The sequence below is a fragment of the Temnothorax americanus genome, unplaced genomic scaffold, assembly GCF_048541705.1.
Source record: "Temnothorax americanus isolate GAGA-0224 unplaced genomic scaffold, ASM4854170v1 Scaffold6, whole genome shotgun sequence".
Taxonomy (NCBI): domain Eukaryota; kingdom Metazoa; phylum Arthropoda; class Insecta; order Hymenoptera; family Formicidae; genus Temnothorax; species Temnothorax americanus.
In genome coordinates, this window is record NW_027509751.1 from 7,051,855 (window position 1) to 7,066,628 (window position 14,774).

The following is a 14,774-nucleotide window of genomic DNA, read 5'->3' on the forward strand; positions in this document are numbered from 1 at the left end:
TGTAATTGTACAAGGCCAATTTGTTAATGCACTTTGTACATATAAATATAAATTTCATTAATGTTGACATTAATGAAATTTATATTTAAATTAGTTACTTTGCGATCACTTTACAGGTTCATCAAAGACTCCTGTTACTTGCGGATCAAAGTGAAATAATCACGCGAGCTTGCAAATGGGAAACAACATTCTTCGGGAATCGACATAAACTGTTACTAATCCTGTGGTATAGATATATACTAGTGTGTATATACTGATCAACACGAGTGAGTTCAAGATTCGGCATGCAAAGGCATCTACCGCTAATGAGACAAAAACTTACAATTAGAATACTAATTCATGTATAAGTAGATTAGATACCGTATTAGCAACTGTCTATAGATATATTTACTTTAATCATTACGATTTGAGCACAATGCTGACATGTTAATGATATTATAATCTCAATAATCACAAAAGTGATTACTAAAAGACAATTCACTCATCAAAAAGCCTTTTATTTTTTAATCTTCTGTATATGATTTTTATGTAGCAAAAACATCATGATGCAAAAAGTTCAGTTACATCTGAATTAATCAATGGTCTATTTTCATAATTGTAATATGTATATGTATATTCGCGCGCGGAATTAATTGTCAAAATTTTTATTATTGAAACTGACAAATTGCACAATTATCAGTCTGAAAATCTCATTCATAAATAAATCGTTTTTCTACAAAAAGGAAAGCACCCAGTGTTACGAGAAAGTGGTTTCTTCTCGTTCATTTCTCTCTTCAACAAACCTCGTGCTCAAAGATCAAACTAAAAACCGTGTTTTTATGTGTTTTACATATATATATATATATATATATATATATATATGTATGTATGTATGTGTGTGTGTGTGAGTACGTAATTTTAACTTACGAAAGAATTTTGGGAATTCGGCGTGTAGGAATAGTCGTAACTATTTGGCCCCATATTAGCGTACCGATTCCGAAGAACAGGCACCACAACCACTGATCTAACGTAAGCGCTCTGGTGCTGAATGCCATTTTACCGTATTGTATGATGATCACCTAAACAAAACAAACAGGCGATCCATTCAAATCATTGTTGAAAAACTAGTTAGCCATGGCTATCTTGCAATTTATCAATGAATATTAGTTTTATGCGAATTCGGTATAAATACGCAGGGTTTAACGAATTCTATCAATGTTGTCTTTATGTCGCAATTGCACGGAACAAGAACATTTGGTAACTTACTTGCGAGACACACGTGCCGACCCAAATCGAATAGAAGATGGGGTTGGTGAATATTCCCTGGAAGACATTGCGTTGACCATGAATTTTCCTGGCGTTGAATTCGTTGAAGAGAGTCATCATGACGAACGTGTTGAAAATGACGGTGAAGTGTTGCGTGGGTCCGCCGCCTGTCGCCGCCACTCCGCGGCCCGTGTCGATGTCGAGCATCAGGTCACCTGTGATAGTCGTTCGCGAAAGCTTTAGACCGTTAGGTTCCGCTCGATAACAATATTGAACGATAAACGTTCGACGAGATGGATTGATGAGGTGGAGAGGTCGCGGGAAGGAGAAGGGGGGGAAAGGAACGGTACTCACCGGCGAAAAGAAGCGAGAAAATTACGCCCAACTGATAAAAGGCCTGACCGAGAATATTTTTCATCATTGTCCTGGAAATGAGTGGTTTTGTGCGACCGTATGGTCTACGGAGGAGTAGATCGGGCGTAGGCAATTCGGTGGCCAAGGCGAGGGACGCTAACGTGTCCATGATTAGGTTTACCCACAACATCTGCACCGCCTTGAGCGGCGAGTCCTGCACGGCACAAGCACCGATGAAGGCGACAATCACGGCGACCACGTTGACGGTTAGTTGAAACTGCAGAAACTTGGCGATGCTGTCGTAAACGTTTCTGCCCCACATAACCGCTTTCACAATCGACGAGAAATTATCATCTGTCAGGATGATGTCGGACGCCTCTTTGGCGACGTCCGTGCCGGCGATACCCATAGCAAAACCGACGTCGGCCTTCTTTAAGGCCGGACCGTCGTTCGTGCCGTCACCGGTTACCGCCACGACCTCGCGACTCTCGGTTGCCTTGCTGTCAATGATGCCCTTCACCAAGGTATATTTGTCGGTGGGCGACGATCTGGCCAATACTCGCAGTTTCGGCCACACTTTGTCCAGTAAATGTTGCTGCACCTCGCCGTTGCTATCTCTGATCCTGCGGTTGAACTCCTTGCCCTCCAGAATGAGGAAGTCTTCGTTCGGCTTTAAGATACCACATTTGAGCGCGATGGACCGCGCGGTGTTTATATTGTCACCCGTAACCATGCGCACAGTGATACCGGCCTTTTGGCATTTTCTGATCGCCTCCGGTACCTCGGCACGTACCGGATCCTCGATACCGACGATGCACAGGCAGGTGAGGTTGTTCACTAAATTATCCTCGTCGTCCCAATTGGGCTCGTTGTCGATGTGAACTTGATTAATCTCCGCCTTGCCAGGAACAAAATCACGATAAGCGATGGAGATGGTACGCAGCCCGTTGCATGCCATGGGTTCGATCACATTCTTCACTAGACGATCTTGCATATCTCTGGTAAACGTCTCCAGATGACCCTCGCGACCATATATAAAGGCACATCTGCAACAAGATCACAATCAGATTTCTTAATTCTTCTTTGATCTCAAAGAAAACGGGAACTAATGTAAATCTCATATCAATACTATGGCCCGAAGGATTTCTTTCCTTTTGAAAACGCGGTAAAGTTTTCGCATATAAAAAAATTGAGAATTGCAGGATATACTGAACCGCAAAGCGATGTATGAAGATTAAGATAAAATTATACGTACTTCTTCATGATGATCTCGGAAGCGCCCTTGGTGAAGAGCCTGAATCCACCACCCTTTCTGGGAATAACAGTGGACATGCTCTTTCTTACGCTATTAAACGTATACACCCGCGTAAAGGTTTCCTCAGGATAGTCGTCCCGCACAGTTTGATATTTCTTGCCCAGGGCTAATACAAATCCAAGTAAGGCACATTCGGTTTTGTTGCCAACCTGCATCGGCAATTCAGTAGGTTCCGGCGGCTCCATTATCCGCGACGTGTACGCCGAATCGATGGAGATGGCTTGTATGATCAGCTCGCCGACGTGGCTCGGTATGTCCGAGAAATTCGGCGTCGTCTTGCACATCTTCTCACATATGTACGATTGTACCACGGTCATGCGGTTCGTGGTCAGGGTGCCGGTCTTGTCCGAGCAAATGGCGGTGGCGTTACCCATCGTCTCGCAGGCGTCCAAGTGACGCACCAGATTGTTGTCCTTCATCATTTTCTGCACAGAGAAACGGACGGTCTCAAAGAGGAAGAAAGAACGGACGTCTCCGAAAAGTCAAGACAGGATCTGCACAGTCTCTCACCTTGACAGAATAAGCGAGCGACAAGGTGACGGCTAGAGGAAGACCTTCGGGTACAGCGACTACGAGCACCGTGACACCGATGATCAGATGCCGCACCAGATCACCGACGTATATGTTTCGCCACGGCTTGCCCTCCATGACGAAGGTCTTCACGCAGAACTGTATGATTAGAATGACGACAGTGAGCACCGCGATGGTCGAGCCGGCGTAACCGATCTGTATGGCGAGTTTAGTTAGCTTGGCTTGCAAAACACTCTTCTCTTTCTTCCCGCTCCCCTCGGCGCTCACGGGTGCGGCCGTGTGATGGTTCTCGCCGCCCTCGTGTTTGACGCCGCCACCGCCACCACCACCGCCGCCACCGCCGCCGCCGCCGCCGCCTCCACCGCCTCCCGTCACGTGACTGTTCCCGGTAATCTCTACCGACTCCTCTCCTTGATTTACAACGCCAAGATTAGATCGTGTTCCATCGTTATATGCCAATCGAGGCTCAATCGACTCGAGCGATCAATCTCTACTCGCACCTCAGTTAAGATTCTGATCACGCCTGATCGATCGCAACGTCGACTGAGCCTTGATCGTTAAACTTAGAAAGAGTATATCCAAGTTGTTAAAAGCATTCTAATAAAATAGTGGATGCTACTCGAGTTAATGGACAGAAGTTTAATGAGAGATGATCAAGATTAAATGGTAAACACAGCAATTACATGTTAAAAAACACATTTAAAAAACCACGGGTGTTTATATCATTACTAAAATGCAGAAACGAGAAGCTAATGCAAGAACGAGGTAGCCGCTAACGTGTCAAATGCATATAAACCACTGCCAATAGAACACGCAAAGATCAGTAGGGAACACGGAAGCGTGGACAATATAATTTCATTTTTTCTCTTACACTCGGTCCTGGATATAGCGTTTAGTAGCGAGCGATATATTGAGGTCACATCCTTTAAATAAAATGCATAGCGATCTGCCTCACCATGATTTTCATAATTTCAATTTAATATTATTATCTCGAGCAAGCAATTGCGCGCCATGTATGCCAGGTCCGAGTACACTCTTAAACCGTGCTCAATGAAGACAGGGGAAACTGATTTTAATTGAATGTTGCTAATGTGATAAAATATTCCTTCATACGCGACATTAGTGTAAGGTTGTATATATATAACTAATCGAAGTAACACAGGAAAAAGAAAATGTATCCGAGAAACACAGAAAAATGAAGAAGATGACGTGAGAGATAAAGATAAAAAAGACTGAATGCTGCCTTGAGGATTCGATCAATTTCTTGGCATTAATAATAAACGTATATGTGTATTTATGTACACATAATTATATCGAGGTATAAATAATAAGAATATATAGATGTATATATATTATTCAGAATTATTCACCTGGTAACGACTTCTTCTTCCGCTGCTTTTTAGCCTCTAGATAAAAAAATACATGCAAAACGAAATTGATTAGCAATCTATCTGAGAATATATATGCCAATGGTAATAAGTCGCGTCATTAAAAAAATTTACGTATTTTGTAATTATAATTCTTTTCTTTCTTTTCTCGTTAAATTTCACAAGAGGGTACTTAACACTAACAAATGAGGTAGGTACAGCCCAGAAGGTCAAACATATAGAACCAGGCTTGCTTCTATGTTGCTTCTATGATAAATGAACAAATTCTCACTAATATAACTGTAAGAGTGCATAAGATTGCATTCCTGGGTAATACACACATGCACGCACGCATGCACGCACGCAAGCACGTACGCACGCACGTACATGTCAGGAAAATACAAATTCACCTTCCAGGTTGTGCAATAACGAAAAACATACAGAGGAGCATGGGTCATCAAAGAAAGGAATTATGCTTTTAATATTTTGTTTCCATGTATAAAATGCCCCAAAAATAGCGTACTTTTCTTAAATTACAAATACTGGGGAAAATTAGATTAAAAAGCAAGCTATCGAAGATTATAAAAGCTTTCGACAAGTTTAATCTCTGAATTAAACAATTCCTCTTCTTTTTTAATAGAAATCAAATCTTGGAACTTTAATATAATATTATTAAAATACGTAAAATTTTGGTTCTTGATTTGAAAAGTACGTGACTTCTAAGACAGTTTCTATAAAAATGACTTAAGAAGATTATAGAGTAATAACAGTTTAATTAATTTTGCAATTATTGAATGTAAGACTTCATATACACATATCAGACAAAGATAAGAAAACATTATATAGCAGAAACATTATACAGCAGAAACATTTTAGCTATGTAGAGAGGGACAAAAACACAAATGACTTATGAAAGTAAGAGACATAATCAAGTAATGGTCTCTTGAAAAAATTCTAACGATAAGAAGCTTCTTCATAATGGTAAAACTATGTACATGACACTTTAATGAAGATAAATCGAAGTAATCTGCAAATATTACTCTGTTTGCCTACAGTGCCTAATACATTAATGTATATAACTGAAAAGAGGAAAAAATTTTTTGTTAATGGAGGAATTGTCATAAAATAATCCTGCTGCATTATTGCAGTTTTATAAGCATATTTGATTTACTTTCTAAAAGTAGAAAGTGTTTAAAACGTTAACAGATCAAAACGCAGGTTCTCTATAGCCAATTAGTTAATGAGTTAATAAAAATACGAAAATCCATCTGTGTTGGCAAATGCAATGTCGAGGGTAAAAAACCAAGGAATAAAAAAAATGGCTATTTATAAAATCCGTAATAAAAAATTATCACACCAATTTTCACGTCAAAACCATGCGTCCACTGCGATTCGTCTACACTCATTTTGAAACATTTCGTAAATATCATGCGAGAATATAGTGGAGTACCAACAACTTCTATTAGAGGCAAATCGGCGTAAATTCTATTCGCTAATCGAGCTACTTGTACTATGAACACGTCGTAGCACATTCATTTATTGACTTTTCAATAGACTTTTCAATAGAGTTTACTGAATGATTCAGAAGTTGCTAGTAGAGAGACAGGTGTACTAAATCATCAGAGTGAAAAGAATATGGGATATTCGATTTCGAAATTCATCTAACAAAGCCCCTAAGAGAATTTCAAGAAACACGTACTATGTATATAAATATAAGAAATTACATTACTCCAATAATTTAGTAACATCTGTATAAATGTGTAGTCATTCAAAGTCGTGAATCAATCGGGAATAACGATTGCACATACCTTTCTTCATTTTCTTGATTTCTTGCTCCTGTTGATCAACAGCAGCACCCAGTAGGGTAAAGATAATACCTGCCTGGGAGTTAACACCTACTGCAGCAACTAACATTTTTCCGGAACCCTCCATCACGTGCGTACCTTTTCAACAATACAATATACACAAGATAGTTTTTCACGTCAAAACCATGCGTCCACTGCGATTCGTCTACACTCATTTTGAAACATTTCCCGTAAAGATCTTTCAAAACTTGGGAAACTTTTTTTTAACACAAGAAATAATCTAGCAATACGAGGATAATTCAATCAAGGCTCTCTCTCACCTGAAAGTACCATAGGATCGAACGATTCCCCTTTCTTTACATGATCTGACTCTCCGGTCAGACTGGATTCATCCACTTTGAGATCGTTGCTTTGTATAAGAATACCGTCTGCAGGCAAGAGGTCTCCATATTTTACCTGTATTGTCAAACAGTTAATTTAATATAAATTTTACTTTCCTCTACTACACTAATGTATAGGAATTCCACGCAAAGTTATAATCCGACTATTAACAAATTATTATATATTTAAGGACCGTATAAAGGATTTTATTAATGTTGCTGCATATATACCTGACAAATGTCACCCACAACAATGTCAGACACGGAGATTTGTTTTACTTCTCCTTGCCGTATAACCGAGAACTTGTGTTCTCCCTCTATCCGACTTTGAAGACCTCTAAACTGCCTCTCCTTGGAATAGTCATTAAACGCCGTCACTATGACCACCACAATTACAGAAATCAATATAGCGAGTCCTTCAATCCAACCGTATTTTGCTTCGTCCTCATCCATTGCAGCTGAAGCAGCTAAATGAAAAGAACACGTTGTAAAAATCTCTTCAAAGACTTTCTAAATCTAAAGTTCGTAAAATTTCTCTCTGCAGTTATATATATGGAGGGGTAAAAACCACAGTAGTGTAAGTCAAATTTTTAAAAATATTTTCTCGCGTGCATAAAGATGCAATCTGTACAATATATAAATTGCTGTGGTTTTTACCCCTCCATATATACGTATATATGATTTCAATATAAACTATATGGGATTTCCTGACTACACTATCTAAGTGGAAACCACTCGTAGATAAAATAGGTATGTGATATCAGATTATACTTACGTCTTTCCTCATCATCAGCAGGCTGATAAAAGCTAAGACCTAATGAAACCAATGCTGCTACTTCTAAGATGATTAACGTAACATCTTGCAATGCTTCCCATACTAACTGTAAAAATGTTTTTGGTGGTTTTGGAGGTATCATATTGGAACCAAATGTATCTCGCCTATGTTGTACGTCCGCTGCTGACCCACTAAGACCTACGCAGATGACAAAAATCATGAACCTCTTGCCATACGTCTTTCTATATCATAATTTCTCATTTGTCATACGATTCTAAATCTTCAGAGATTAGGAGCAAAGTTCATAAAGCTTGTCTCTCGTCGACTATCCGACCGACAATCCTATAATTGTTCAGTCACAGCGAGATACAGCGGATGAGCCTACCTTCATTGGGTGAAGTATACAGCTTTTTACAAATCTCCTGCACACCACCGTGGCCATTGATTTTGTTGACACCTTCGCGACCCCGGAACTCCATGAGCTCGCGGAGTTGCTTAAGCGTGATACCATATTGGGCCGGCCGGCCGTCTATCGTCGCCATGATATCCCTGTTGCCCTCGTTGGCCGAAGCCAACTACTGGTACGCTTCCGCAAGGCTACCACAGCTCGTATTATTCTCTGGCGTCGCTGCTCCACTGGCCTCCAAGTGATTGGAGGGCCAACGGCTGAAACACAACAAAGACTTTCTTCAATTGTCAAGTTTACAAGATGCAATAAGTGTTAAATGGATGTAAACACATGTTCCACGTTACATTCATACACACGTCACGTTTGATTCCATTTGTAACTTAAATTTATCGCAATGCCCACTGACTAATGGCCATTAAATTACAGCCTACTGACTACGTCGACACATCTCAGTGAAAGGAATTAAATAGTTGAATCACCGTCGCGAGGCGTGTAGCGCACATCGTTGCACGACGGCCGTGCATGCACGACAGGCAGCAGCTCCTCGATCCCACACAGCGGTGCTCCGGGAATCGAAACGCGGACGCAATCGATACCGCGCGGCCGCGTGTCAGGACACTAAACGAATATCCGACGATGACGACGACGATGACGGCGACGAGGATAAGGGCACGCGGCTCGCAACGGACGTTCTCGTCGCTTATGCAACGCGATTATTGATTCCGGGGGTGTGCAGCGACGTCGAAAGGAGCAACATCGCTCCGCCGTGCTGGTACCTATATACACATACACATACATACACGTACACACTTATACGCATACGCGCGCACACCACGTCGATCCTACCGCGGCGCTTCGTGCTAAATGTCAAACTCCTTTAACCCGGCGCCCGAGCAGACGCGCTCCCGTGTCACGGAGAGGAGTCGGCGAGATCACGAGGCACACTCGCGCTCCCGCGCGCGCGCGCGCCCTCGCGCGCGTTAATCCCCGAGGTCGGTTAACCCTCTCCCCCGAGTTAAAGAGCCGAGTGCACTCGCCCCGTCCTCTCCGTCAGGTGGAGCGGAACCCCCTCTGCCCCTCTCCGTCAAGCTGGAGCGCCGCTCCGAGATTGAGGTTATGCGCGCCTCGGCAGCAGACGAGGTTGTGGGGAATGTGACGTGGGGTTGTGCGCGACTCGCCTCGCGAGGCGGGCGCGGGCGGCGGCGGGCAGCGACGTGAAGGTTGCCGCGGATCGCGGATCGCCGCCGCGCGCGGAGTCCGGAGATGAGACCCGGGGGTGAAAACGAATGCCGCGAACGCGGCCGCTGACGGAACGGAAAATACCGCTAACGGGACGGACTGTCACTCGCTCGCTCGCTCGCTCGATAGGAATACAAACACGGTGCTCTAAAAATAACGACGCGGGTCGGGCAGAAAAGGAGCGGGCAAGAGAGAGAGAGAGAAAGAGATAGACAGAGGAGAGAAGGGAGGGAGGGTGAGACGCGTTTACCTCCTGATGGTTCCCTCTTCGTGCGCACGTATTCGGAGGAAATCGACGAACAAACCGGCCGGGCGACCACCCGTTTTTTAAGGCCGACCCCGTCACAATTTCATGATTTCCCGTGAGTGACGTATATCGGGAGGATAAGCTTTATCGTCGCGCAGGCAGGCCAGGCAGGCAGGCAGGCGTGCGGTGGCGGGCGGTAGGTACATCCAGCAACGTGTGTGAAGCTAGGTCCCGATCGCGCCGCAGAGAGGCGAGTCGGCGAGTGTTAAAGTGAAATTAGCCATTAGCGGAGTAATAATCTAGTAATAATCGATTCGTGTTGCCCTCTAGTAGATCGCGAGCGTAACTCCTTTGTCTCACTCACACTCTCTCTCTCTATCTCTCTATCTCTTTTTCCATTCCCTCTCCTATTTTTGTCTAGGAATCCGCGGTTTTATCTCGAATCGCGGATTCGCGCGGCAACTTCGAGTCTTTCACTTCCGGTCGCCGTTTCCGGCGTTCAAATTAGTTCAAAACAATAGAAGCGCGCCCGGACTTTCTCGGGCGGAAAAAAGAGAGACCTCGGACGCGGAAACCGCGCGAAAGAAGAGTGATCTCTTTGTAAAATAAAAGATCAATTCCGTTCCGAGTTCCGAGAGGGAGAAACGATGACGAGTACACAAACGACGGGAGTACACGGAAATTTAATCCGTTCGGTAAAAGCTCTCCGGGGTCCGCGCCGCGACGAAAAGATCAACGGCGGGACAATTGGAGACGTCGGGACGCCGGGCGTCGTCGTCGAGACGCGACGCGGCGACGCGTTCTACACGCACAAGATGGTCCGAGTCGTTCGCGGGCGGTTCACGTAATCCTCATCCCCGGCGCGCTATTTCGACCCGTATGATAATCAACGGACGTGCCGCGCGGATTCCTTTCGCGACGCCGCCGCGCCGCGCGCCGGCGAAGGCGTTCGAGCGCTCTCGCAACTCCTTCCGTCGTGATGTCCTCTAACTGTGACGTCAAACGACCGAGGGTTGCGAGGGAACGACGGCAGAAAATAAAAGAGAAAAAGAAAAAAAAATAAACGCGACGGGAATAATGAGACGTCCCAGGTAGAACAGAAAGTCCTAATAGAGTCAAAATGATGGTAAAATTAACTAAAAATCGTCATGACCTTATTGTGACTTGCCGTTTTCTACCTGGGATAAAGGGCGACGCACGTATACCGGATACGTTCCGGTCGAGACCGAAATTCGCTTCACCTCGGGCGACCGGATGGCGCGATGCGATCCGAGGGACCAAAAGCTTCTCCGCATCGATCCCGAAACGAAATTGCGTAAGGAGAAGCAATTTCCCGTTCGCGAACGTTTCCGTCGCTTTTCATTAAAACGGGCGTCGGGCATTTGGCGCGGGCGCACGCACGCCACGCACATACATACACACGGACCACGCGTAATTGCATTTCGCCGCGCGCATTTCGAGCCGCGAAACCGCGCTAGGGCGACTTTTAAGTATAGCGCGATCTCATGACTTGAAATACTTCCAAAATGCATCGCCCCTCGGTCACCACGCGTTTTCCTTCCCCCTCCTACTCTCTGTAAAAAAAAAAAAAACCAAGTTCTCTTTCGAGTTTCGCTTTGAACCGCGCCGAAGGGGTTTTGAAGGGGTTAAACGGAAAATAATACAAATCAGCCGTCGAATCCAAGATCGATACTGACTCGGCAGACTTGCACCGTATTAATAATGATAACAGATAACGGTCGCGCGCCAGGTGAAAAGTACGATTTGTCACGTTGCACGTGAAAAAATGTATTTCATCGGCTGCGTTCCGATATTCACTGCAAGTACTGAAAATCTATAGTTTACGTTACGTACACTATAGATTTTCAGTACTGACGCAGTGAATAACGGAACGCAGCCATCGTGTCCTCGGCGCGACCAAATCAGCGTGTTATCCAATACGTGCACTGTTAAGTGTTAAAGGATGAAATTTTTAAACCAAATACTCTCTAAACCTAAATCAGAGAAAAGTCACTGAAGTGGCATACTTTAGACTGATATCAGTATAAAGTATGCCATTTCAGACTTTTCACTGATTCAGATTTAGAGAGTACCTTGAGTTAAATGAATTTGAATTTTGTTATTTTTAACTACCATGTGTGTTAAAATTTATATTATTTTAACACGAAACAGTATTATTTTGATTTCATTGGTTTAGTTAAATTAACGACTGAGTACAAGAAGTGGCGATCTATAATAAGGAATAGTAAAAAATGACTCATATTGAATATAACTTGACGCTACGAATTTAACAGTACAGGCACGCGGCCGGCTCGAAGACCTCTTAACGCGTACGATTCGATCATCCGATGACGTTCGTGTCCTACCTTTCTCCGTTACGCGTGTTCGCTCACGCACAATGTCTATACGTTTACACGTCATCATTAATCGGGTTTGGTAACATCTGTACAATGTTAAATTTAAACCAAATACCTTGAGTTAGATAACATTTTGTTATTTTTGCGACCACCATCTGTGGTGTGCCGAAATTTATTATTTTAACACAAAACAGTACTATTTTAACTCCATCGATTAGTTAAATTAACGACATATTGAGTAGGCGTAGTGGCGACCATATAGGAAAGGTCAATAAAAATTGAGTGTAATTTGATCCGATTTGACCCTACGAATTTAACAGCGTATAGTCATAACTTCTTAAAACGCTGTTCTCGTTTGCACAAGGGGAGATGTTATTTTATTCCCCATTCGAAAAGTTCTTGAAACCTCGTCTTGAGATCTCGTCAGAGAAATATACAGCAGATACACCTTTCATAATTTTATCATAAGTTGGCGATGCAAATCATAACAAATCGCTTAGCGTTTACATGTTTCTTTAAAATCGCGCGGGATTTACAAGTCTGCATCTCTTCGTCAACGAGTGTATAATACAATAACAACTGGGCGTTATAAACCCGGATTCAACGGGCGTTTATAAAACATTTTACGCGCATCGGTAAGTAATAACTATTAATATTATCAAATCCGATTAAAACGATGACGTGTGTAAACGTAGCCGATGCGATGCTATAAATACACGGGATCCGCGATCGCGAAAAGGCTACCGGAGGATCGTCTCCGCGGGTTATCTCTCGCGCGCGGAATGCGCGCGGCCGCGCGACGACGCGACGATGGCATTTCGCGCTGGAGCTGAAAACGACGAGACGCCCGGGTCCCGGGAAAGAGAGGACCGGTCGTCGCTGCTGGCGTTGTTTCAGCGCCGAGTGACCGCGGCCACGGGAGCGTATCGTCATTAATGCGCCTGCCGAGCTGCGGCGCACGGCGGGGGGGAATGCGGAGGTCGCGAAATGATGTCACCGCTTACGCACGTTCATCGAATTAGACCCCGCGCGATTTTATTATCCGCGCAGACGGCTCTTATAGCTAAACGAGTTTAATCGCTTTTGCATGAGCCGCTCTCATTATTCACCCGCGTCGTACCCAGGCCGTCACGTAACGTTAATCCCGTCCGGGGCCGGGGCGCGACGCCGTATCTTTTTATTAACCGCACCCGCCGCCGGCGTCGGTCGTCGGGTAAGATGAGAAATGTCCCGTCAAACGTCAGATTCGTAAGACCGCCGGAAATTCAACGTTCGCGCGTGTGCGCCGAAGCTCGGAAGTATAAATTTCGCGAATATTAATGCAACGACGAAAAAGTATTGAAGAAACTCCGAGATGTGCACGGTGAAGTGCCCGGATTTCGCGTCTCTCGTCTCGTTCATCGTCAAATCCAATTCGTCGGTCGTCTTCCTTTGCGATAAAAGTTGCAAAATGTCAAGTTGCAAGTTTATGTTACTCCTCCAAAGTAAGTAGATGTAGACTTATGAAGGACTCCCAGCAGTTTCGCAGCAGAAATTCTGTCAAATTGACCTCGCGATATTAGTCGACTAGATGAATAATAATTGTCTGATAAAAAAAAAAAAAAAAAAAAAAAAATTTAATAATATACACGATATATAACTGAAAATATATTTTAATATCTTTAATATATAGAAATATATTTTTAATTGCATTATGATGATCCTTGACATATGTTATGAGATACTTCTAATTTGCTATAGAATATTCATTTCGAGGTAAAGAAATTTGAGAAAGAAACAAACGAGTTTCGGGAATCCGGTCGCGTTGGTCGATCAATCGCTTGCTTGCCGAAAAATGTGACTCTCACCTGCCAGCGCGCGCGAAGAAACGGAGCTGAGGCGCGTTCCACGTTCCACGCGGGCGCAGAATAAATAGTCTCGTGTCACAACTAGTCATCGGACATGATCGCGCTGCGCGAAAGCGAAAGATAGAAGAAATCAACGGGGAATGATTCATGAATGTAAAAGAACGTCCTACGCAAACGCGCTTCTCGCTCACGCGGCGCGTTCTCGGAATTCTGTCGCGTCATACGCGTATATATATATACATATATATATATATACACGATCATAATTTTCCTATCAAAATCCGTGCTCGTCCTTAATGCGCGCGAAACACGCTCGCGGAAAATTAACATGAGGGGGGGGGAGAAAAAGGCATGTAAATAAATATTTACGAGGCATCATCTCTGAGCGTCGTACTTTTATATCCGACCGACTCGCCGGCCGAATCGATATAAACGACGCCAAACGCCTCATTAACATTCATTCGCATTCGTGATACGGTCGTTAAGCGAACAACAATATTATCCTCGAGGATGACGAATATATTTGTTTAATACTTTCACCGTCGCGTCTCGCATACGCGTGACATTGGGATGATTCATGTGGAAAAAAAAAAAAGAAAACGCTGCAGCGTTCACGCCAACATTGTATAAGGCGGATGATGTAAACTCTAAATTTATATACATTATAAACGGATGGCGTAATCGGAGAATAATTTCCCGTATTGATCCAGTAACAAATTTGCGAGAAATAATTTTCAGCTTGCAGTCGCATGCTTCGAAATGTAAGTCGACGGCGTGTTTCAATCTACCACGTTACTTAAATGATCGCCTCTAATGACTGCGCGTTTTAGCAATTTTCCAACGACAGAAACGGATAACGAGGCTCGACCAAGATAGGAACGGCTGGCGACTATTCAGCGAAAT

General features: G+C 43.7%; 1 protein-coding gene across 19 annotated transcripts in view; it reads right to left on the reverse strand.

Moving 5' to 3' along the window:
* Pmca (plasma membrane calcium-transporting ATPase 3) overlaps positions 1–13,892 on the reverse strand; it is a 58,547-nt gene extending 44,655 nt beyond the window's left edge. For 6 of the 19 annotated variants that reach the window (XR_013259137.1, XR_013259133.1, XR_013259135.1 and 3 more), the window contains exons 1-13: positions 9,028–9,308; positions 8,661–8,957; positions 8,158–8,438; positions 7,773–7,970; positions 7,229–7,464; positions 6,938–7,073; positions 6,621–6,755; positions 4,816–4,851; positions 3,425–3,855; positions 2,855–3,339; positions 1,600–2,645; positions 1,246–1,460; positions 907–1,058 (exon numbers count right to left, since the gene is read on the reverse strand). Coding sequence is in view for 14 of the 19 variants with exons in the window: in XM_077420397.1 (XP_077276523.1) it covers positions 907–1,058; positions 1,246–1,460; positions 1,600–2,645; positions 2,855–3,339; positions 3,425–3,855; positions 4,816–4,851; positions 6,621–6,755; positions 6,938–7,073; positions 7,229–7,464; positions 7,773–7,970; positions 8,158–8,314 (3,227 nt within the window). In the remaining 5 variants the exon portion in view is untranslated. Of the gene's footprint in view, positions 1–906; positions 1,059–1,245; positions 1,461–1,599; positions 2,646–2,854; positions 3,340–3,424; positions 3,856–4,815; positions 4,852–6,620; positions 6,756–6,937; positions 7,074–7,228; positions 7,465–7,772; positions 7,971–8,157; positions 8,439–8,660; positions 8,958–9,027; positions 9,312–9,670; positions 9,876–13,871 lie in introns of those variants that run through there. The other 13 variants (XM_077420396.1, XM_077420395.1, XM_077420394.1 and 10 more) reach the window with 8 other exon arrangements.
* Positions 13,893–14,774: the final 882 nt, after the last annotated feature.